General features: G+C 41.7%; 1 protein-coding gene across 4 annotated transcripts in view; it reads right to left on the bottom strand.

The window, feature by feature from the left end:
* Positions 1–26,383, bottom strand: part of PDE7B (phosphodiesterase 7B) — a 169,872-nt gene that overhangs the window by 62,726 nt on the left and 80,763 nt on the right. Inside the window, exon 1 of one of the 4 annotated variants that reach the window (XM_086877545.1) lies at positions 19,045–19,415. The exons of the other annotated variants lie outside the window; for them this stretch is intronic. Coding sequence (XP_086733671.1) covers positions 19,045–19,282 — 238 coding nt within the window. The 5' untranslated portion in view covers positions 19,283–19,415. Of the gene's footprint in view, positions 1–19,044; positions 19,416–26,383 lie in introns of those variants that run through there. 4 annotated transcript variants of the gene reach the window in all.

Below are 26,383 nucleotides of genomic sequence, written 5' to 3' on the forward strand. Positions count from 1 at the left end.
CTTTGGAACTAGTAAGCGACTGAATCAAAGTACCTTAACTGATGAGCATTTTTATTACACATTTTGTTCTTTAAAGCACTGTATCAGGATGAGAGAAAATAAGAACTGTTAAGGAAGGGAATCTTGAGTTGTTATGTGACTATTTTCTCTGATTCTCACCTTCCACTTACAAGAACTCTGTAACTCTATGGAGAGGATGATAATACTCTCTTTCCTGCTGCAAAGAGAGATGGGTGCATGCTGTGCTCTTCTAGAGAAGGTTTTTTTTTTTCACTCTAACTGCTCTTGTTATCAATCTAAAGTGAATTCTACTCTTAGTAGATGCCTATGACCACTCACCATTATTTTCTGAAGTTCGTGGCTCAGTGACAAATCCTCTCATTAGAAGAAGGAATTTGTTCTCTCATAAGGATGTTTTTCCACCTCTGGCCTCCTGCATTTCCTTTATTCACCCGCCTGTCTTTTCAAGAGAGATGTTATAAAGTTCAATATGTACAGCACCCGACACCCTGTCTTTCTGCAATTTGCCACAATTTCTGCATGAACTCTGTGCCCTGGCATTAACAGCACAGTGGAGCCCATGGGAGGGCATTTGGGTTCTCCCACCCAGCAGGTTGTGCAAACGTGTCTTTACTGCATGGACGACTAAATTTCTGACAGCTCAAGGATGATTAAAATTTTCAAGAGCTTGGCAGATACCTCTGCTAAAGCAGAAAGAAAATGGTAGGTAAATAAAGCAAATACATGCTTACCATTTAGCAACAGCTTTTTTCTCTTCATGATTCCAGTTTTTGTAATCTTCCTGTCAAAAGTTGTTTGTTTCATACACAGGCACTGCTGCACAAAGCCCTGCTAATCTGCCCTTGCCGCCTCCTCCTGTGCTTCAAATATAACAAAAGGTGATTTTCTTTCCTTTTTTGGTGTAATTGATTTAAGTGAAGGACGTGTTCTTTTCATTTAAAACCTTCTTTATACAAGACCGAAATACCATGTCTTAAACCTAAGCATTAGGTATTTATTAGATATAAACAAATGTACTGTCAAACCTGGCACTTGAAACAAAAAAACCTCTCCTTTCCCCAACATCTCTCTTCTCTCCAAACTACTGTATGATTTGCTGTACTCAGATTCTGACCATAAGAGACTGTTCTTGTTGATAAATACAGGGTAGGTTTCCAATTCCATCAACATCAATCTGCTTGTCTAAAAGCTTCCGTTTTGCTGTTATTTCATTAAACACAGAATCCTGCAGCGAGGTGAAACAGATTTGGAAATAGAATGTTCATGGTTTCATGCTGGGTATGTCATGCAGAGCATGATGAGATGTTGTATCTGCCCTTTCAGAATTTCAGACAGAAATAAGAGTTAATTGGATAGGATTTGTCTCTCTCATGCACCCAGCCACACTTTCACAATGCTCTGGAACTGGCTTTTTCCAGCCTTCTCTTCGTAAAGAATCGCTACCTATGTCCAGTCATAATGAGCTGTTGGACACTTATGAAACAAAATCAGATTGCTTGAACTGATATTCCAAAAATTCAAAGCTGTGAAAAGGATTCACAGCTCAGAGTGATCCAACAGTTAGAGAAAAACAGAATTCAGCCTAATAATTTTCAGTGCCAGCCCTGCTTTGATCCTATTCTACCCTAAATCCATCTTCAGACCCAAACCCAGGACAGCACCGTATCTGCAGGATGGATGGGCAAGAAATGCACATGTACTCATCAGCCAAAGTGCAGAATAAGTTTGAATTTTGACCAAACAAACGTATTTCTCTAATGACAATTTTTTTTTCCCTTTTTGATCCTGACTGATTCCTATAGTATATGTAAGATTTAAAACAAGAGTGTTAAAACAAAGAATTTGGACCCTGAGATTTTAAATTTCATAAGTTTTTCATTTGCACATCTGTGCATAAGTAATAAATATCACTCCTACTCCTATCAACTTACTGTTGTGTTCAATGACAAAATACATAACCTTGGCATTACAAGCTTCGCATTTCAAAGCCATTTCATAATTGTTTACCTCTTGGCTTGAACAGTAGTACTGTATGTACAAGGCCCTCCTTGAACTTGTGTAATTCAAAACTGTTTGGAAATTTTTCCTCAAACTAATTTCTTTAGGGAAAAAAAAAGCAAACAATAATAATAACAACATATTCCAATAAAGGATTTCTGTTAAGCCTTTTTGTTAAAAATAAAAAATTCCTTTCTCTTTTACCCCAGAAAAGCAGTTTTCATTCCTGCTTATTTCAAAGGAATGTCTGCAATTTTGCGGTATTATGCAAACCCCAATTAGCAGTCCACAAGGTGTTTTGAGAAACAGTGCCTAATGTGTTACAGACACATTTGGTGGCCTGCCTCCAACAGCCAGAAAAAACGCCTTTTTTTGAAAGAAAGTTTGGGCATTAAGTCACCTCTATTTTACTGGGAAATGGTAATAGATATAATTCTTCCAACAGTTAATAAAACTTTTTTTTTGTTATTAGTTTTTGTTGCTGTATGTTCTCTCACAGGAACAGAGCAGGATATTTCTGGCATCTGAGCAATTTGGTTTCCTTCAGTCTTTCCTTAAAATCCAGTTCTACAACTACTCACTGCTGAGCAAAGTGGTTAGTCCTACAAATTGTAGTCATTATTTGAGAGCAGTTCCAAAGACATCTGCTGATTACATTTGTTTATTTAGATTTGTCATGGGACTTAGTAACTGTGGGGTTTTTTTCCACCTACACTGCCAGCATAACAGGACACGGGTACTTAGGCTGCTTGATAGGGTAACCTTCAGGACTGGGTTTTACAACAGTAAGAACAGTGAAGGATGTGGTACACTGTTTATTCTGGGAGCACTCCTGGGCTACACCAAGACTACCACTGAGCAGAAAGTGCTGTCTGACACAGCTTACCTGCACTTTGGAAACAGACTCCACAGATTTAAAACTCCCAAAGCAGCGCTGACATACACAAGTGGCAGCTAAGCTGCTGCTCATTCACGGGGCTGAGGTTTTATTCCTCCCTTCCTCACCAGAACTGTGGAAAGATTTTATGAATGCCAAAGCCAAAAGGAAGGTAAAGACATAAAGATATGCATTTCAAACACTCCTGACTGTATTATGCTGGGTATTTCGTATCCCTTAACTTCTCTTCCCTGCAGAGGAAAAAACCCTCATCCTATTGTGAGCAACCTTTTATAAGTGATCCTACCCTAGCCAACTCCAATAAGCACGTTTTATTGCTCAATTAGTTCTTTATTTCTATCATGCCTAGGAACAGAAGCAAGATCTTGAAAAGTTTAAACCTTTTTTCTTCTTGGCTCACAGTCTACACAAACTGTTTCTAAAACTCTCATCCTTTCTCACTGACACATAAAAGTTCCTGGTCTCCTTTTTCCAGTTTCTAATCATGCCTCAACTGTTCATGAAACTCCAAGAGGCCCTGGCAGGCTCAGCTCCTCTCTCTCATTCTTAGCTAGCAAGAAGTGGGTAGAGTGGGCCTTACTGGACAAAGGGACAGAAGGGGCAAGGCTTTATTAAAGTTACTCTCAAAATATTTCAATTATCATCAGGATAAACACAAAGAAGACGAGTCTCTTAAACTGATCATTTTTTTCTGAAGGCATAAAATAATGTGCACATCTAGAAACATCATAAATTACAGATCATCTGTCAATACATTGTGTAAATAAATATTCAGTGGTTGAATAAGACATATTTCTGAACCTCTAGGGCTGGGTACCATTTAAGTCATTCAACAGCACATCAAAATTGATTTTTGTTTTAGTTTTCCTGAGAAGCCAGTTTTGCTGACCAACTGCCATTTTACTCTTCCTTGTTTTAAAATCCACAAAAAGAAAATATGCATTTAAAAATATGAAAACCATAAATCAGTAAATTAAAAGTTAGAGAGGAAGGATCTGAGCTTCAGCTGAGTGATTCTTACAACCTTGGCTTTACTCTATGCTTTACTGAGCCTCAAGCTGACAAAATGGGGTCAGACAGCCAAAAATTTTCCATTTTGGTTCAGTCTGGCAAATTGGGAAGGGCTGAGTCAGTCACAAAATATGGGGCCCAATCTGTCCTGTCAGAACAGCCACGCTGGTAGCTGGTCTTGCAACCAGGCCATTGCTTTCAACAACCTGAAGTCCTCCAGGCAGTCACCACCCTTCGAGCGTAAGGCAGGTTATGTGATGGTACTCAGAGCATGCATTGGTTTGTTAAAGCAGCTGCCCTGAAGAAGGTGTCATCCCTCTAGCTCTTCTATGTTAGAGGAGCATGTATGCACCCCTAGCCTCCCTCAATGCAAGACACGTTAAATATGTTAAATAACATGACTAATGAACTTGTGGGTGGTTTTCAAAGTTATCATCCATCTGTACCCACATGCTGCAGGCTGCTTTTAAAGGTGAACTGTATAGGATACCATCACAGAAACTGTTTTCACCTCACTAGCAGGCGTAACAGGCTCTCTGCCAGAGGCCAGCACTGATGGCAAAGCAGATCCAGAAGGAGAAGTGTTTGGCCCTCATCTTACCTGTCAACTAGCATGAAAGCTCTTAAGTCCATGCAATTTCAAAGCTAGAAACTCAAAGACAAATTTATATGCTTTTTCCTGTTCAATTACAGCAGTAAGAAAAACTGCAACTCTGAGCCTAAATAAAGTGTATTTAGGGATCGGGCTCTATTTCAAATTCTTATTAACTCCTGGAAAGGTGCCACAGCAGCTCAAAACCTCTCCTGCCTGAAGCTGCTTAACTCTACTCTACAAAGAGGGCTGCACCTGCATGGAGGAAGACTGGTTCCTTTGGATTCCCTGCTTGGCTCCCTACAACCATACTCTAGACATGCTGAGCTGCCTGAGCCGGAGACACAGCTCTGTCCCCCCATCTCCTTGTTCCCCTGTAGCCCAGGAAACACAACCCGGTGCCACACAGCAAGAAGGAACCACCAGACCACCACTGATCCCATGTACAGATCACCTGTGACATGTCAACACAGCAGCCCTGAGCAGCTTCTAAGTGCCTCATGCATAATTCACGCTTCCTAAAGTGGTTTCTATGTGTATTTTGACGGCTGACACTCCAAGCTTATTTCTGATCTGTTGCACCGTGGCACCGAAGAGCTCTAAATGCTAGCTGACTTCCCCCAGAAAGCATTAAGTTACACACAGAGTCTTTGTTCTTCACACCTCCCCCCCCCCCCAACAACAACAAAAAAGCCTGGCAGCTTTCCTGTAAATTGGTTCATGCCTTCAGTAGCTAAAAAGGAAATAGAAGAAAGTCAGTTCCTTCCTCCACTCTGCATCTTATAACAGACTCGTACAGAAAACCCAACGCAGTGGTCACCCATCCTCCTCCCACCTCTCCTTTTCAAGCAGTGGAGACAGCTCCTTGCAGGCCATCTCCTCTGGTAGCAGTCTGCAGGAAGCACTTTCAGAGTCTGTCACAGGTGATTTGGGAAAGTCACAACGCGAAGCTCCACCAGCTTGACTTACTGCCTCGCTCAGCTGGTCAAGCGTTCAGGCGTGGTTTCCCACTCAAAGCAAGCAGGAAGACACACTACTGGAGGCAACGGGAGCTGGCAGCCATCTGCTTTTGCTTTTGGATTTTTTTTCATTATTTCCCCCATGTTTACTTGCTTGTAGAAACATCTTGTAAACAGAGACAGAAAAATTAAATATTTGCCCAGATTTTCCGTGGTTCCATTGTAACATCTGTTTGCAGATTTTCCATTTGATAACGAAGGAAGAGAAGTAACAGAGAAAACAGTTTTAATTGTTCCATTTCCTTTCCCCTTCAAAGAGTGAGTACTCCCATCTCCAAAGGGGACTGAATGCCACCTGTTTTGTGAATTGGTGTCTCCTGTTCAGAGGCCACCTTCTACTAGCACCCCTATCAAGCCTTAAAGAAAGTATTTCATGGGCTACTTAGATTTTTTGGGAACTGACAGATGAAGTAGCTAAGCCACTCTTCATCACATTTGAATAGCTGTGGCATTTCAGTGAAGTTCCCACCAACTGGAAAAGGGGAAGCAAAATCCCAATTTTTAAAAAGGAATACAAGGAAGACCTTGGGAACTACATGTCAGTAGGTTGGTCAGTGTCATCCCAGTGACCAGCAAGATCACGGAGCAGATCCTCCTGGAAACCACAATGAATACTGCCTGGAAACTAAGGAGGTGATTTGTGACAGCAAACACAGTTCCAGTAAGGACAAATCATGCCTGACAAATTGGTGGCTTTCTACAATGGAATTAACATGTTGGTGGATGAGGTAAGAGCTACTGATGTCATCTACCTGGACTTGTGCAAAGCAGCTGATGCTGTCACACACAATATCCCTGTCTCTAAACTGGAGAGACATGGATTTGACAGATGGGCTATGGACTGGATAAATAACTGGCAGGATGGTTGCACTCAAGAGCTGCAGTCAATGGCTCAATGTCCAAGTGATAAGTGGCATTCCTCAGGGGTTGGCTTAGCAACCAGCACTACTCCACACTTCTGTTGGCAACATGGACAGTGGGGCTGAGTGCACCCTCAGCAAGTTTGCCAACACCAAGCTCTGTGGTGTGTTCTGTACACCAGAAGGAAGGGATGCCATCCAGAGGGAATGAGAAGTGGGCCTGTGCATTAAGTTCAACACGACTAAGCGCAAGGTTTTGCATCTGGATTGGGGCAATAGGTTTAGATTAGATATAAGAAAGAAATTCTTAACTATGAGAGTGGTAAGACTTAAGAACAGGTTGCTAGAGAAGCTGTGGATGCCCCATTCCTGGAAATGTTTGAGGCCTGGTTGGATGGAGCTTTGAGAAACCAGGTCTAGTGGAAGGTGTCCCCGCCCATGGTGGTGTGGTTGAAACTACATGAAGTCTGAGGTCTCTTCCAACCCAAACCATTCTATGATTTGTAGTGCATAGCACTACACAAGGGATGTCTAAGAAGTTGTTCTTTCCTCATTTCAGTACAGCTTATTTTTGCTCTATCCTTGTCCAATCCAGTTCAATCACCGGTTTCCCTCTTTAAAGAGATTTTAAAACAGTTGATATCCCATGGATTAGTTGTGCTCTCCGCCCAAGCCATCTGTCTGGCATTTATATTTTTATGCTACTTTATTTTATTTAATCTCTGCTCCTTCCACTTTTGCCCCTGATTGTGGCTGTGATGTTTCTGTGTTACTTTATCAAACTTTTAACTATAAGAGAAATTTGGGACAAAGTTTTGCTGCTGCATGCCCTGCTTGTGCTCACTCAGAAGAGGCTGAGGTTCTTCTCTTGATAAAAAGGTGGGTTTGAGAACAGGAGCAGAACTTTTGAGCCAAAAGTATTAAAGCCAAACAAGTTTCTACTGGCAGCACCTTACCAGCTCACTTGGGAAAGCTGCTGACTCCTACAAGCCATAGGGTTTTGGTGATTGCAATGCTTGTGACCCAGTGCACAATGAGGTTTTCATAGAAAATTAAATTTTGGTATCTACTCTCTCTTTCTGGACAAAGGTAGAAGAAAAGCTCCTGCAGGGCACTGAATTTATACCTCCTGGCTGAGACACATAATTTAAGTAGTTGCTGATCAGTTACATGCCTGCCTTTGCACCCCGAGAGTTGTCCCAGTAGCTTCATCTACCCTAATTAAAATAAAGTGTGGGATGCTACCTGGGGAAAAACAGGAGTTCTATTGACTTGATCCAGGGAACAAGTATTTATGAGGCATTTCACAAGTCATTCATACAGTGACATAGCAAGCTGTATTTGTAGGGAACATCAACTGTCTGTAGACTCCAACAGGACACAGCCTTATCTACCATGTGCTATCCTTCATTAAAGGAAAGGAGCAGTAAATAAAACTCTGCCTGTAACAAGGAGGAAGAAGGAGTGCAAGGGACAGGGAATGCCAATTTTCTGTTGAAAGAAGCATCAGTGAAAATGTACTGTGCAGAGATGGAGGCTACAGGAGGGGAAGGTTTCAAAGACTATCTGAAATAGAGAAGAGGCAATTAAGACTGCAGGTGTGGGAACCAGTTAAGTTGAAGACAGAGATGTGATTGCAACAGAAGAGAATTAATTTGCAGTGAAGTAGTCAGTCTGGTCATAATAATTTGGAAAGATGCTCAAAGGCATGGCAATTGAGGAGTACACTAGGACAGACTTTGAAGGGAAAACACTATGAAGGAAGAACACATGACTGTTAAGAGAAATCAAGAACTTGACAGTGATGGTGTAAAAGAAATCCTGTATTGAAGTGTTGCCCTGCTTTTCTAAAATGAGGGAGAACTGGCCTGGCAATTTTTCTCACCCTCATCTCTCCATGTGATCTACAGTCAAAATGAAAATTGAAGTCTAAATAGGAGAACAGGGGAAAAAAATTAAGCAGATGACCAGAAAAACATGGATTCTCAATGACGATCTAAGCTTCAGTAGTTCTGCCTCCAATTCACAGTATTGCTCTTAACTCATGCTGTTAACAAGGTCACATGCAAAAAGTTTTTCTGTCTGTATGACAAGACAGCTAAGTATAGAGTGCTTTCCCCTTCTAGTCATTTGATCCTATTCAAAACATATAATCTCCCTGGTCTCCAGTCTGTGCAAAGCCAGACATCAGCACATTTTTGGCTACAGGGCACCTACAAAAAGATTAGTGACAGTCTTGTGAGGCTTGTGGTGCAGATTCTGTCAAGGGGCCAACATTTAAATAAGGTACCTTGCATTTTCATTATGAGAATTCCAGCTCACTATTAGCAAAGTTAGTTTAACTTTTACTCTGTTTTGCCAGCTACTTAGTAGGTACTTAATGATGTGCATGGCTGGAAATGGGGGAAGGGAAAATCTATTCCATTACTATTCCACAGGGAAATTAAATAGGCTTGCTGAGTCTGCCTGGTTAGGGGTTATAACTTTACTCTGAATTCCATCTCTTTAATGTAATTATGATTTAACAGCTATGAGATTTCAGTAGATGATCACATTTTACAGATTGCATCTTATAACTCAGAAAACCAGAACAGTATGTTGTAGGTAGCTTAAGCATTATTTGGCACAAGTCAGGTAGCTTCCTTGACACTTAAGTCAGGCTCCTATCTTGAAGCAGAACTTCAGACCTAAAAGATCTGAGCATTCTGGTTCTACTGATGATCTGTGAAATCTTTTAAAGGCTCATACATTCCTAAAAGGTAAGCCACACAGACCACTCAGTGAACACATCCCAGCCCAGTTCTGACAGGAAAATCCCATACTTACCACCCTTATTTTCTCCCCAGGCAAAATAGGGTCTTCAGGCACACTTCTGTCTTAAGCTACTTATTATTTGCTGCACATCATCTTATATGTAGTATGTTATCTGCACTCGTCTCACAAGTCCTACTATCCCTTTCACTTTTACAATGGGTAGCTTAACTAGTACTCCACGCTGCTGTAACTTCAGTTGCTATCCTTGGTATTTTCATCACTTTGGCTGAAATGCATGAAGCTAGAAAAATGGATAAATCATACTTCATAACACACTCCTTAAAAAATAAAGTCTCTGAGAGTCAATGCAGGACTGCACCAAGCCCATCTCATCTGTGTCACCATGCCCTTACCCAAATCTGCAATTATGGTTTCCAGTTAGAGGGCAGGACAACTTGACAGAAAGAAGATGGGCAAAAAGCTATGCCAGCACTTATACGCAGCAGTGATTGTTGCCTTACTCAAGGATTGAATTGACAAGGAGGGAATCTGTGATTAAACTTGGGACATGCTAGTGGACTAAACAGCACTGAAAAAATTACCATCTCTCCCTCCAACTCCTACTCACTGCTTGTCTCCTCAAAGTGTGTTCTGCTCCTTGCTGCTCTGCTTTCTTGAGAACTCTCAGTTTGCTGACTCTAAGCAGAATGTTCAAACTGACCTTGATTGGAAGTGTATGCTGACAGTGTCTCACCTAAAAGCCTTGCAACCTCTGCCATTTTAGGGAGGTAGCTCTCAGCTGTGCAGTAAATTCTTCTTTTCTTAGTGTCTTTTCCAGTGGTCATGGAAAGCAACACACCGACTGTTAAACACACAGAAATGAGTTCAGTTCTGAGGTGTTACCAGTACTAATTTATTCAGCTAGCTTTAGTTCCCAAATGAGAACATAAAATGCACATTCACTGGTGCTTCCAGGAAGAACAGAAAGCAAGTGCAATAGCTGTGCAGCACCTACGAAGTTCAGAATCTCTCACACACGATTTTCTCTTTCTTGCTGTTAGTGTGCCTGAACATAATCTGTATCAGTAAAATAATCTGCAAGCAGGGAGTGCAGAATTCGTTTTCTCTCCCCACTTTTTTTAATGAGACAAACTTGCATGCAAACCTCACGCTGGATCAAGTAGCTTTTTCTGGCATTTCACAGAAGACCAGTCTCTCTCACCCCTTTCTTCTCTCAGTTCCACTTGGAATTAGAAATGCAATTGCCCAATTACTGTGAAAGCAGCTGTTCCTGCAGTATATCCACTCAGGCTGGAAGCAGGAAATAAGAAATCTTCCATGAAAGCCGGTAATTACAAGATTTCCAGTTTAAGTTTTGTACACATGAACTGTTTGGAAGATGTTTGGATAAGTGAAGTTTGGAACACAGCTATTTGGATAAGGACCTGGGTTCTTCAGTGAACACAGCCTCCTGATAACCCAGGTAACATGCAGAAATACCACCCACCCCCAAGACCCCCGCCGCAACTAGCTGCTGATAACCTTAACTAACGGGAAGCTCACTCACAGAAGCATTTCTTATTACTCAGGGAAGAACTTAGCCAACAGCTATTAAAAACAGGACAGTGAACTGTGTATGGAAGGTGTTTTTGGCACCTGCCAAAATCTTGATGGCTTAAGAAATGTTCTGCACCTGCATTTTCCAACTATTCTGTATAATTTTTTAACTGAATATTCACCTGGCACATCTGTGTAGACACTAGGTTTTGACTACTGTGGAACATAGTTCCAGCAAGCTTAAAACTAATTCCTTCTACTTGATGAACCTACTTTATGATTTAACTTTCAAAAGCAGTGTTCAAACACTATTGTGTAGTACTTAGTTTAGAGTTATTCTTCTGTCTGATCTGTAATTCCAGCAGCTGAAAGCAAAGCATTCAATCTCAAGGTGCTGCTTAAGCAGAAGGAAAGAAGCAGTGCCTGCCACAGCACAGTGCATTCCAAAAACCCTCCAGGATAATGCTTCACTTCTAACTGCACCTGCACAGAGCATCTTTTAAGTAGGGCTTTGAGTTAATACTTTGTCCTTACCTTATGTCAGGGATATCAGGAGAACACTGAGATAGCAGTATTTGAAGGGCATTACCTCCACAAAAGCCAGAGCTGGCTACAGATGAAAGGATTTCACACTCTCCCACAGGAAGCGGAGTTATGCACACTTCCCCTTCAAAAGGGATCAGAGCAGGGGAAGTTTACAGCAATTTCTCCAAATGGTCTCATGTGTATAAAGAGACACTCAAGAGTACACTTTCCACAGGGTTTTACCTAAAAGTAACACTGAACATCCTGGTTTAGAACAAAGCCCATCCACATCCATGGAAAGACTGTCCCTAGCTTCAAATTCAATTTCAAATAGGTCCTCGGTTCCTGGGACTGGGGAGCAATCCCACCGTGTTGCATTCCCAGAGATTATAAATAAACTGGCAAAGATCAGTGGCAAAGTTTTATTTTCTGAGGGAAATTTGAAAGATACCTGAATTTCAGGATAGTCTGTTCAAAGAGCAATGGATGAGGTTTGCCTCTCTATTGCTACTAGTAAGGGGCAGATCTGACAGCAATACTCGAGTCCATCCTTGTGTTGGACCTCTCTCTTTGTAAACACCTTAGACCATACTATGTTCAACTTCTTCAGGGAAAACCACAGCTGGCAGTCTACAGATAAGCCAAAAGACTGCTTTATCCAGGAGGTGAGCAAGAAGGATTTACTCCTTCTCTCACACAGAGAGTTTGTAGCCATAACAGTGACAGAAGAAATTGTATGTTGCAAGCTGAGGAAAAAAAAATTAAGATATATTTTTGACAAAAAAGACATTTTTGTCCTGCATTTGTAAATCTACCCCATGGGTCAGTCAAGTACTTAATTTATCACATAATTTAACAGGCTGAATGCTCTTTTTGAACAAGGTTAGGATGACTTACAAAAAGTTTACAACAAATGTCAAAGCGTGTTTTAAGCTGGGTATCTTAAGAGTGTTTCACTTTTTAGTCCAGACAAAAGGAAGACAGAACTAGAAAATTTTATAGAATTATGGCCAGAACGAGACGAATAATTGCTGTGAATCATCAGCCTGAGGTTCACTGACTTTTTTCAAAGAAGGTGACACCAGGGAGTTCCTGCAGGACTCCAACTCCGATTCAGACAAGTTTGCCCATTTGTAAAGATGCCTCTTGGAAATGTGGCAGTGGTGTGGCAGCACGTGACTTATTATCGTAAGTAACATGATTTAGCATATTCTGAAAGCACATCTCTGGGAAGGGGATGTGAACAGGTCAGAGTGGAGAAAATGGTGACACAGACACCCTTTTTCTTTGTTGCCTGGATGGAAATCCAGACTCACACTTCCTAGAGCAAGACTACAGAAAGCTGTCTGGGATGTGTGTCTCCAAGCAAACTCTTTCAAGTACAACAGATCAGACATGAAGTTTGTTATGAAGAAGCGCTGAAACAGCAAACACATTGCATACAATGCATTTCCTACTTTGGAAGTTGGAAGGCAGTATCAAGCCTCCTACAATGCACTTTAAACATTTCTGTCACATTTAAGCAATACAGAAAACCACCACCACTAGGCAGGCATGGCTAACACCACCACTGCTTTCTATCAGTAGCCACTTAGCAGTTTAATTCTTCATAGAGTACAGAAAGCTTTAAAGTTAATTTAGCAAAGATGAAAGAAAATTATCAGCTTTAACCCTAATGAAGCAAACACCACCCCCCCCATGCCCTCAGAACCCTCCTACCCCCCAGCTCTGTTTGCATTACAGTGTAGTAGCTTTTCCAGCTTTTCCTTTAGAAACAATATTTTTATATATAAAAGCCAGATCTTTGGCTCCTAATATTTAGAACAGCTTCACTGAAAGCAATGGATCTGGCCACCATTACACAGCTCACTGGAATTTGCTCTATTTGTATTTACAGTTTTCAGCAGACTGCTCATTTGTCTCTGAGCTGACAGACCAATAAACCTCTTGTCACTTTTCTAGCACACCAGCCCCATTCCCTTCTTCATGCTGGCCAACATCTAACCCGGGCAATTACATTTTATCTCCTAACTTTATCCTGAAATCTTAGCTCTATTATATTGTAATCTTTTTGTCTCTTTTGTGGCTGTACAGAGCTGAACAGCTGCTCAAAGAGCTTCTCCAAATATTTCTGCAAATAAATTTTGTTTTCCGACATTCACAATAATGCAAACAAAAAATGTGCCAGCCAGGCTGAACTGAAAGACCATTTAGAAATCAGTGAGACTTTCACATTATTTCTTCGCTGCTGTTTACCCTGGTCTAGCTCCTATTTAGGTGGACACAGCAGTGGTTGAACTTGGTCATCTTAAAAGTCACTTCAAATTTAACTCCGAATACCCCAAAATCCCAACAAAATTTACGTAAAAATGAAGTAGGAGAGAGTGGTTAAGCACAGTGGTTAAGCAGAAAATTTTCACTCCCAAAAATAAATATGACTTCAATTGACAAACACACTCACATAAGCTCATTTTGACACATTCAAAATGAAAGACTTCTAATATCAGTTTGCCATTTTACACTACATTTTACTTTGAAGTAAAGAAGTGGGTATTAAACAAAGACCAGAATTTGAATGGTGACCATGATTTAATATCTCAAAATTATTTCTTTGAAGCCAATTCTCTAATTAGTATGGTCTTTTGGAAAAAAAATTAGCCCCAAATCTTATGTATTAGTAACATATGTTCAGCCAGTAAACTGAAGGGTTGTGTTTGAACAGCATTACCCATAGAGGTGGTTTGAATTTTCTTTCTTGGTCTACATACACACACTACAGAGTAGTACTGCACACTGTCTAATTTCACTGTTCTTAATGAGACCATCACACACAGTTCCACTGACTTAACCAGCTCTTCACGAAATATAGAAGAGTGTATTTCTTGTTTCCAGGGGCAGGATTTTCAACACAACAGTCAATGAGCAATCAAAGTTGCCACAGGTCTTGATCCTATCAAATACACATTCTTTGTCCTTTTAAGTGTAATGGATTTAACAAGTCTCAGCATAAAACTTGGGGGGGTAGAAAGAAGAAGAAAACCTAATCTCAGAAATATATAGGAAGCTGTCCTCCTGCCTGCTGTGCATCTCTCAGCAGGACATAAAAGAAGTTAATTTCATTCTAAACAATAATACAGGAGACTGGTCAGATGCTAAGTTAATGCCATTTGATACATCCCACATTTTATTTATTACTAGGATCCAAATTTGTGGCACCTACATGCTCAGCACCAAAAAGCTCAAAATTATGAGCTTTTAAGCTGTTAGCAAAACCCCCATTTGGTTCCCAGTAATTTTCAGCTTTAAATTTTAAGATTTTTTGATTAGTTATTGCAGTAGAACTACAAACACAAGCATGAGTTTCAAGGTGTCACACAATTGACACACAATTCAGCAAATACACACCCTAACAGGTTGTTCAGAGAAGCTGTGGATGCCAGTTCCTGGAAGTCTTCAAGGCCAGGTGGAATGGAGCTTTGAGAAACCTGGTCTAGTGGAAGGCATCCATGCCCATGCCTAGGGGGTTGAAACTAGATGGTCTTTTAAAGGTCTCTTCCAACTCAAATAATTTCGTGATTCTATAAGCAATGCTAGGAAGTGGAAGCATGAAGTTTATTTTAACATGCGCAGCAAAGCTATTGCACAGCATGCTAAATTTTTTTAAATACTAAAGAAATACTAAATACTAAAATAGAAAATACTAAAATAGAAATACTAAAGAAGGAATGTTTCCTGGAAGAACTAAGTCTTTGGGAGTCTTGTGAATAACTTTAAGGAAGACCTTCAAGCAACCACTTAGGAAACACACGATTTGGCTCCGACCTCTCCAACAGGTGTTATTACAAGATTGCTCAGCAGACAGCTCTAAGGTTTGAAAGAGCAAGCAAGAAGTTTGAACAGACTACAGAACTGTAAAGGAGACAGTGGACTGAGGAGAAGTAAACAGACACACCAATAACTGGTGGAGATTCTCCCAGCTGTAACAGGAGTGATGTGTGGTACTTGCTTGTTTTTCCTACTCATGGCAAAGGGACTCACCAGCTAACAAAAAGCATGAGGCACACATGAATCAGAACCTACATTTCTGAGAAAACATCCACCAACAGAAAGATATAAGTGGAAAAAAACATTCAGAGTTATTTCAAAAAACCCATAGCATCTCAACAGCCCTCCGTAATTCTTAGTAGCACTGCACCTTCTCTCAAAGTCTTGCATGTCTGCACACGTGCAAGACTCAGCAGAGAAAGTCTCTCTGGAGTTATCTGGGATGATCACTGGAAGCTTAAGAGATTGCTAACGCTCATAATGAAGACTTTTGGATGCAAACCTGTACCTGTTCCCTGATCAGGTTTGTTAGATATGCAAAGCTACCGCTGAACTCTAGGAGAGGGTGATAAGAAAGTTAGGGTCATAAACAGAACACAGTTCCCTCCTAGAGATCAACACAGTTTCAGAATTATTTGAATAATTAAACTGTAATAATATCAACCCATGCTGTTATTTTATTCAAGTAAAAGGCATTGGCTTACAAATAATCTATTTGAAACACAGTATGGAATGACATTGAATTATACCCATTTTCCACAAAAATGGCTTCTGGCACAGCCAGAGACAGTCTTCAACCAATCTCACTTTTGTGCTGATTTGGTCAGGGATTGAAATGGGGGGGGGGGAAGAGTTACTAAGCAACAGCAGGCCAGGAGCAGGAGAAAGGTCTGCAGTCTTAATTGATACTAACATTAAAAAGCAGTGCAACAAGAGAAAGCTCAAGATGAGGGTTTTACTGCTTTGGAAGTGAAAATAAGTCATCATTAGAAACCCCAGGCAGGCAATCACTGAAATCCGAGTTTTTCATTCATCCCAACTACATGCTGCACGATGTATTGCAAACCCTTTTTTTGCAGGGAGATTAAGTAGCTTATTCTCAGTAGTGAACAAGATGAAAGACCCAGATATAGCTCTTACATATGAGAGCCCAGGACACATACGTAGTTTTCTCTCTACTCCTACCTCAGGAAAGGGGAATGTGGTGTAAATTACTGCTAAGCGGGTCCCCAAGACATTGCCATCCACAGAACTGACATCATGTGCAGATATAGCTCTTCCTCCTCCACACTATCTATGGTTAAGAGGGTTGTGACTTTTCTAGAAAGCCAGCCCGAAGCCCAGTCTCCAGACCACTCGGACAAGGCAAAGAAATTTGCTTAGCTAAATCTGTATTAATATGATCAAGCAAGCCAGAAATCCTGACAGTTTCCTTCCAGAATTCATATCTATTTCCTCTTCTACTGTAAGCAAAGTAGTTTCATGAGGATGTGATAACAGAACATGAGTTATCACATGAATACTTAAAAATTCAAATGAAAAAGCCCTTGATGTGGAAATTGCTGTGAACCCTACTACTGAACAATCAACCTTTATTTGCCTAGCCAGCAGTACCTCAAGCAGAAGTTATTTGCTTTAACTTCACCTGAAGAAAATCTGATTCCTGACTAACTACTGGCTTTTTTTATAAGATTCAAGTTATTAAGTTTTGCTCTGATTTTTTTTTTTTTTTCAGGAATCAAACATGTAAAAAACCACACAAACACAAACCCGAGTACCTCAAACTATTGAGCCTTCCAAATTATTATCTCTCCTTCCCATTTCTGCATTCTTTGACTCTGCACTTATTTAAGTACACTAGATTTCAGCATTTACTGGTTTTCCCACATACTCCAATGTACTTAAAGTGACTAAAATGAAACCACAAGAGGGAAAACTACTGGGATGACTGTTGCTGAGGAGGAAAAACCAGCAACCCAGGTCTGGTTCACTCAAACTGTCTGATGATTCGTATTTAAAGTGTTGAGAGTTAAGAGTCATCTTCTGCCCTGATTTGTCCTGGTGCAAGTCAGCTGAGCTTACGAAATAGGATCTGGCACCATGAAGAGGACTGTCCCCTCACAGGATACGAGTAATGGCCACTTGAGTAAATGTAAGTTCCTCACATCCTGCTAGTGGACTAATCTGTCTCTGTACATTCACATTCATTTTTAGTTGCCTGCAGGAATCTGAAGGTGAATCTCATTTGTTACCTAATGAAAGTAATTTCACCAGATACAACACAAGCACTCTGAAAAACCACCATTACTCACACATAAAGTGTAAGCAATGCAGCATTTCTCAGGTTGCTTAATTAGGGTCCATATCTGAACACTCAGCATTCACCACACAAGCCTCAATCTCCTTGGTTGGCTACAGTACCTTTCCAGCTGATTTGCTCCAAGTCTCAAAGAGCAATATGACCTCCTCTTTCATTATCCAGATCACTCTTACTTATTATTCTTTTAAAGTGAAGTGATTCCCAAGAGTAGGGTGACTGCACACCTTCTCCAGAGCCCAAGACCCATCTCCCCTTTTTCAAAACAGAAGTGGACCGCCCATTTCTTTATTAAACTATTTATTTCAAATGAAAGACATACAATGACCAACCAGTCAACCTCAGCAGGCATTCAAAAGTGATCGAACGATACCTATTTAATATCCAAGTTTATATATACAGTTACGGAGAATACATACATACACACAACAAGCACTTCAAAATATCTACAAAGAGGTGATTCTACCTAAGAAATTAAATTATTCTGGTACAAAATACTGTAAATTATAGGTATCAATACCAGGTACACCAAAGGAAGGTGGAGGCGCAATATTTGAAGACTGAATGCATCGGAAGAATTTAATGACCAAGTCACAATGACATGACAATCCAGAGTTCTGAAGAAACAAGCCACACAGTTTTATTAAGTCTACTTAAATCACAGCAGTGCAATTACAGGAGAATAAAAAATTACCAACTGGTACTGAGACAACTACAGGCCTATCACCCTGACTTCAACAGAAGGCAAGAGGTTTTGAACCATAAGCAATGCGGAGCACAGGTTAAGATGCAGAATCAAGGGTTCAGAAATACCATGCTAACCTGAAAACCCATCTCTACCTAATGAAAATATCGCAGGTCTAACCTGGACTTCAGTAAAGCATGTGATGATGTGCCATGTGTTAGTGAGATCGGAAAAAAACAGACAGACAAGATTTACACAGTTAATGAAAAAGCAAGCGCTCTTTACCCAGTAATATCCCACATTTAAAGAGAAAATAGTGGCATAGGGCAGAGTTTTTCAAGTTTTTAATAGTGGTGGTTATCAAAACCCAAGCCGTAAGGGAGTCGCTCCGCTGCGCACAAGGGAAGCGCGGGCCGGTCGTGTGAAGGGAGCCCAGCGCACGCCAAGGTCGGGGAGAGGTTTGCCCGTGGAAGAGGAGAGGCCATGCTCTCGGAAGGGCACGGCGAACACAGCCGGGAAAGCTCCTGCAGCGGCCGGGCTGCCCGGCGGCCCCGGGGCGCCGCTTCTCCGTCCCCTTCACCGCGGGGCCGCCGCAGCGGAGCTCCGGGCGGGCCGGGAGAGCTCTCGGCGCCGGCACTGAGCCCGGCTGCCCCGGCGGAGGTCAGCCTCGGAGCCGCGGAGCTACTCGCTCCGGTTTTCAGCCGCGCTTGTATCACGCCGGGTACAAACACCACGCACCAGACCGGCCGGGGCAGCGCCATCGGCAAACTGACGTGGCCTCGGCGCGGCACGGCCCCCGGCGCGCGTGTCCCGGCGGCGGCGGAGCGCTGCCCAAAGCAGGGGCTCTCTCTCAGCTCCGCGGCCCCGGCGGCTCTGCCCCGCGCCGGGACGGTCCGGCTCCGACCGCGGCTCCCCGCCACCCCCGGCCCCCAGCGGCGTTTGCTCCGCAGCTTCCCCGAGCAGCAGGGCGAAGGAAACCTACCTGCCGGACCGCCCAGGGCATCCTCGCTCTCCAAAACGCCTCTGTGCTTCGCCCCGCGGAGCTCCCCCTTGGACTTCCAAACGAGCTTTACCATCTTGATCATCTCGGGCAAGTCCCAGGCCAGGGTCCCCTGCTGATAACCGGGCAGGCTGCCCATGGGAAAGGGCATCGGCTCTTCCCCCGTCCTCCTTCGCCTGCCCGGCTCTGCCGCGGGGAAGAAGCGCTCCAGTACCGGCATCCTGGCCCGCGCCCCGTGCCGGGGAGCCGCAGCCACCCCCCGGCCCGAGCAGCCGCGATGGGCATCCAGAGCGGGGCGAGGGCGCCCGGCTGCCCACCGCCGCCGTCCCTCGCCAGGGGCGCGCTCGGCCCCGGCCCCGCGGAAGGAAGGAAGGAGCTCCGGGCTCCGGCGGCCGCGCTCGGCTACCGCCGCTGCGCGCCCTCAGCCCGCCGCCAGGCGCCTGCAGCCGGGGCCAAGCGGCTGCCGGGCAGGCGCGGGGCCGCCGCTCATGCCGGCGCGGCGCCGGGACCCGGGGGCGGGGGCTCGGGCCGCTGCTGCGGGCGGCACCCGGGGCGGCCGCAGCTCACACCCCGCTAAGCGCCACGGCCCAGGCACTTTGACTTTATCCCTGCCGCGATGCCATGGGGGAGCCCCCTCCGCCCCGCCTTCCTCCTGGCCCAGCTGGCTGCGGAGCCGGTGGGGGTTTTGGCCTCTTAGTCAAAGCCCGCCGTCACCTGGGCTGCCCTTGGGCGGGAGGAAGGGCGGTGATTCACGGGACGCGGCGAGGGCCGCGAGCGCAGCAGGAGCCCCCGCCTGCCCCGCTCTCGGACGCCAGCCCGACCCCGCACGCAGAGGGGCAGCGGAGGTGCCGGCGCCTGAGGGGTCGGAGAGCAGGGAGCTGCTGAAAGGACGGGTTTAGGGTTTAGGAGAGGGCGTGGGGTCTGCCCCGAGCCCCCGGTCACTTGGGCTGTAAAGCTGCACCTGAACGGGTTCACGTTAGGACAGGGCCTGGTGGCAGCGGTCGCTCCCGGACTACGATGAGGAGGCAATTATTCACGGCTAATCTTTAAAAACAAGGCAAAGGCGCCCGGCAGAGTGCTCTGTCTCATGCAGCAGCAGAGGTGGCGTGCTGGGGCTGCGCAGCTGCCAGCGAGGGCTTCCCCGGACTTGTGGGCTGCCTTCGGCCAGACCCCAGAGCAGCGCCCGGCCCTTCCCTGGCATCCTGGCGCCGCAGGAGCCATGCGATTTTCAAAACATTTATATTGCCTTTATACAATATATGCCCTTTAGCCTGCTCGTGGTACTGGTCTGTCCCTTAGATTACGGAGCGTACAGCGGAGGGTGGAGGTTGAGCTCTTGCATCAGCACTTTGTTTTCAGTACAATTGCAGAAGACTTATTTAATGGGATTTTAGTGGGCTGTATGACATTTTCTAGCGTGCATACGTTTGTCTTCTCTGGGTTATATTCAGTGTTCTGCCTTCTCTCCAGATGGAAAAGTAAACCGCCCAACAAGCAGGATCTCCCTTCACATAGCAAGAGAAGCCAAGAGAATGGACTGAAACTTAACACCCTTACATGTAGAAAACAGTGCACAAATCTTTCCTCCTCATATTAACATCATGCTGTTTCCCTGTTACAGGATTTCTGCCCTGCTTATCTTGATGTCTCAACCTCAAAGTGACAGCTCTAAAGATTTGCTAAAGTTTTGATTCAGACTATAGTGCCATACTATTAGCCCTCTACACTTGGTAGCTTTGCCTTGGAAATTATGAAGCACTTCCAAAGTAGTGTAGTATTCTTTTTGTGCTGATATTTTGCACTCTTTTGTATCAGGATATCCTGACTCATTGAACAAAGGAGTTAAGAACAAAGAAATAGATGATGTGCAGTACAGTAGCTCAAGCATTGACACATTTGTACAATCTGTGGTTATCATTTTCTAGAAAGGCAAATTTTATTTATTTTCATCTAGCTTACTGTGACATTTTAGGTGTTTCATATTGATGTGTCTCGGGCAATTACTCTTTAAAGCACTGTTCCTATCAAAAAGGGATAAACTGGGCAACTGAAATCCAGAAGACTTTGAGGACGCTGTCTACTGCGTGGTTTAAACCCTACACCCCAACTACTTCATTTTGGTTTTGTGCAACAAGGAGTTGCAATAACTTTTTTTCAGCTATTGTTTTTCCTCTTTGTTTACCTCTGTGCTTTGTGGTCCCCACTGAGGCAAAGAGCAGAAGTGCCAGAGCACTCTGAAAGAAAGGCTATCCTTTTGCCATTTCCAGCTTCACTGGATGCAAAAAGTGTTTAAGAAACACTGACAGTGGCACTTAGTGCTATGGTTTAGCTGACAAAGTGATGTACTGCCAAAGGTTGGATGCAATGGTTATGGAGATCTTTCCCAACCATAATGATTCTATGATAAAAGATACCAGACATTGCAGAAGGCAAGGTATTCACAGATGTCCAGACTAATTTTTAGATTAATACCTGAATATTTAAGTGCTTAACAGAACTTAGACAGCCCTCTTGATAGCAGCAATAAGAGATTTCTAAACCTATACTACCTTCTTGTGTCCTTACAACTGTGAAAGGTTTTGTATCATTTGTGGCTGGGTCACTTGGGTAGGTACCTGTTTTTTGGATAGGATCAGGATTAATTGTTGTATTGGTTTTCATTTATAGTTCTACAGGTGCAAAGGAGGAGGCCAGTCCAAAAACAAACTGAAATACATCTATTGTTATAGTATCAGTACTTCAAGAAGATATGTAGTAAACCTAATGAAATGTATGTATGTACTTTTTCTCTTGTAAAATTACTGTCAAATGAAAACAACTGTTTTTAGATAGCCTGGAGTTTTTGTTTTTGTTTTCTTTCTGATTTCTGGACAGTTTAAGGATCAGCAGTTGTGAATGAAAAAAAGTATGTTAAAATTGTTGCTTGGCATTAACAGGTATGTCTGTAAAGTAATTCATCTTATTCTTAATAAACTAATGCTTCACAGTTGTACTCCAATCCAGTGATTACTTATCCTTAATTCATTCAAGATTTTGCTGTAACTGACTTTCTTTTTTGACTTTTTCATTATAAGAATGGTGCCACATAAACTGCTCACAGGAAAGCCTGGGAGGTCTATACTTGAATATAAGGGGTTCTAGCACCAATCTCTACATCACTCTCAGAGATCTCTAATTGACAAAATGCTCAGATTTTGCAAGTTCTCTGCTTCTCTGTCTTCAGCTGTGCTGTGAATATTTATCCAACTTGAAATGTGACCTTAACATCATGCTTTTCAGTTAAGAAAATCCATCAGAAATAAAACATACTCCTACACAGCAATGTACCCAGCCATTTGTAACTGCATTTTGAATGGTCCTTCAGCAAGCTCGACTCACCTAAAATTTCTCTTCTGTAGTCACACTTCCAGCCTTATTTGAAGGAAACGCTTTAGCAGAGATAGATGGCTTTATTTCTACCAACTGCATTTCTCTCTGACTCTGACTTAAAGAAGCTTAAGTGATTACAAGAGAAATATAAAAGTATTAGCTCTGTCCCTCATTCATTCTGAGAATCAATGCCAAAAAAAAGGCAAATGGAGTCATCTGAAAACATGACAAGGCAGTGCATAGTTTCACAGGTAGACATGAGAACTGGAAAAGACTTGAGGAAAGGAATACTGTGGTGTGAGAAAAGGGAAGAGAGTAAGCTGACAGATTAATAGCTGGTGTTTCATAGTTGGTGTCTCTTAAAAAGTTTTACTTGTTTGCTTATTCACTCTGAAGTTATGTACTAAGAGCAGCAGCAGCAGAATTGCATGCCAGATGGTAGAGGAAGTGCCTCGTGTATCTTTCCAGTCTACTGAAGCCTGCAGGGTTCTTGTTAACCCACTGCTCTGGTTTTCATTGCAAATTCCTTTCTTCCCCTTTTTGCTTTTCCTTCCTTCAAAGAAAAAGGAGGGAGGGGGGAAGAAAAAAAAAAGAAAAAAAGAGAGAAAAGCCATAGTTTAAACTGTCAGTAGCACCATCCTTTTGGCTTTGAGCTACCCCGTCTTTTGCCAAATATACTGTCTCCAGCAGCTCTCCCACAACAAATCAGTCCAGACACACAAAAGCTGTAAAAAAAGAATGGTGAAGAAAGATCCTTGATTCTCTTCTTCAACCCCCCCACAGCCTTTTCCTTTTGCTTCCTTCCTCAAGCTTCATTCCCCAGCAGTGGTCTCCTTCTTGCCAGTACTGTAAGCGATACTGGAACCTCCAGCCTGCAGCTTTGCTGACAGCTTCCTTAGAGTACAGGCGCCTTTGCCTTTCTCTATTAACAGGCCATTGTAAAGAAGAAGTTATATTCTATTATTTTTCCCACTTCCATCTGAAAGCTGATTTTGAAAAAATGTCTCATAAATTATTAGCATGGCAGAGTCATTACTTTTGGAAACTTTTCCTATTATTTCAGCTAACCCACACCGCTGCCTTGTGTCAGAACTTGCATTTCCAAACAGACTCCTAAAAAGATTTTATATAGTCTGTTTTTACAGTATATTATTAAAAATTTTTTTGAAAAATACTTTTTTTTTAAGGCCAGTTTTTTAAGTGATTCACAAACATTAAGAAGTTTAAATGTAGAGACCAGCTTCAAAGACTATCAGATATTGATTTTTAGAGAGTGTAAAGCATGAGTCTTTAGATGGCTCTTATTTGTGAAATCATCAGTAGTTGCTTATGAAAAGTATGCCTTTGTCTCTGTCCCAGGGATTGTAGTCATGCAGAGACCACAGGTGAGGCCACTGCCTAGGGTCAGAACCAGGAGGTGACACCATCACCAGAATCAAATTTTAGGAGGTTTCAGACAGGGGGAGTTTAATGTAGAAGAGAAGATTGCAAGTGCTGGGGCATAGTCCCTACAAAGAAAGTAACAAAATAAAAAAAATTTAAAAAAAGGGTGCACATTTACAGGACAGAGTAATCAGAGCAACAGGGAAAGCAAGAATGCAAGTGAGTAACTTTTAAAACGGACAGAGTGCCTAAAAAAGTTGAAGAATATGACAGAAGAAATATAAGCAAGCACAGTTATGCAGAATTTTTTCTAATAACCTCCTGGAAGGTTTCTTTCATCCCTTTAAAAATCATAGTATAATTTTCTTATTCTTTGCCCCACATTTGTCTCATTCCAGATGTCTGTTATTTTTATGTCATTCCTACTAGTAAGAACAATTACTCTTAGTTATTGCTATCATTGCAATTACTTCATTAAATATGAAAAAAATTGTATTTATTTGAGGATAGTTGCCGTGTCTTTGCTCTTAAGTGGACATATAAAATTCTCTAAGTTCTATCTCAGAACATTTTTCCCAACCCTGAAATTATTTTAATATTTTTACTACAAATTCTCAGGAATTCACGAACTTTTCTTTGATGCATACTAAAGGTACACAGTATTTTTTTTTGCCTGCTACCAACCCACTGTCCAGAGCAGTGTGCTGAACTGCTAAGAGGATGGTACAATTAATTAATTAATTAATTAATTAATATTGCCTGATCTTTGCACAGCATCACACATTGAGAGCCTCACCTACAGGAAAATGTAGAAGACAGGCAGTAGTGTTCTATGGATTCATAAACTATTGGTTGTTTTCATCAGTTAATCAGATTCCTTGGGAAAAGGTTCTGGAAATGGAGGAATAAGAATTGCTTGAGTTCTGTACAGCAAGGAAAAAATGCCTTTTTCATTCTTAGTGCAAGCGAAAGAATAAATTTTTAACATTAACAAATTGTACTATTAACTAAGCAAAAATGCTTGCAGTAAAGAAATAAACAGAAGTCCATAACTAATTTGAAACAGTGAGGTTGTGTAATATTTCCTTTGCTCACTTGGGAAAATTAAAAGTTCAGCATACTGAATGTGATGATTCAAATCTCCCACAGTAAACAGCAAAATTCTATGTGGCTTTAAAGTAAATAGAAAATAACAGAATAGATTCATCTCACCTTAAGAAACCATAATAAGAAAATAATAATGATAAGCTGAAAGGGAATTGAAAAGGGAATTGTCAGCACGATATTTAATTGTGTTGCACAATGTATCTGATGGACTCTGTTTATTCCCTCCCTTAATTCTTACACACTAACAAAATTTACCTGATCCAAGGCAAAGTCAAGGGATTTAGAAAAAACTCATTGCCTGAGTTTACAGAGTGATCATTGTAACAGATGCTTAATGATGGACTAGGGTAATGGACTGGGAGGTAAAGAACACTGCATCAGCTTGAAAATGTTGGTAGAAATTGGGTAAGGAGAAAATAATAACCTGTTATTTGGGACAGTGGACATGCTAGTAATCATCTTTATGAAACATCCCTATAAAAAGAAAAACCTCTGCATCCCACAGTATTCCCTTTAGGGAATATGTGAAAAAAGGCTGATTAGAAAAAGGAACTATGTGAGAGACATTATCCCTTAAATATATAACTAATAATAAGTAACTCTATGGTCTCAATGAATTCAAAGGGATTGTTGCCATCTTTAAAGCTGAGCATGTGCTCAGATATTTTCTTGATTGGGACCTATGTATCTAAAAATGATTGCAGCAGTTTGAAAGATGAGAGATGTGCCACATTTGAAATGTTTTTTCTGTCACCTCTTACCTGAATGAGATGGCATGGGTGGCTGCATGGCCTGTGGTATCCTTGCTCGTTATAATATACAGAAAAGATTTGTGACTATGATTTTGTCTTTTTCCATCTTTTGAAATTATAAAAGTGAATAGCTAAGAAATCTGCACTAAATGATATCTAGTTTAATTTTTTTGTCAAAGAAAACTTAATACCGTTAGAATAAGCAGAGCATAAATATAAGGATAAATACAGACTAATAATAGTGCTTGTTCCCTCTTTTTAAAATCAGATATCATAAGATCTGATAACTTAGTTTTTCCTTTTCATTATTAAAATGGAGATTAACTAGATTTGACTAGGAAAAGAAGCACTATTTTAAATAAAATTAATACATGTTTCTTAACTTTGCTAATTTATTATTAATTATTAACTATTAACTATTAATGATTAATTATCAATTGTTAATTATTGATTATTAATATGGAAGAGTCTCTACTCCTGATTATTCTTCAGTCTTTATCTTTCTGACTTTACTAATTAATGGTGGATTTAACTCTCTGTATAATCCCATTTAGACCTCATAACGAGCATTGGGATTGCATAGGTGCAGACTCTCCCAAATTTATTCCTATTTGCAATGCAAGAGTAAAATAATACAACCAAATTGCATTTTGCCCAATGCCATTCTGGTTGCGGATTTATTACCATCTCTGACTAAATAATCTTGATAC

Source organism: Cyanistes caeruleus, chromosome 2 (genome assembly GCF_971803275.1).
Source record: "Cyanistes caeruleus chromosome 2, bCyaCae1.hap1.1, whole genome shotgun sequence".
Taxonomy (NCBI): domain Eukaryota; kingdom Metazoa; phylum Chordata; class Aves; order Passeriformes; family Paridae; genus Cyanistes; species Cyanistes caeruleus.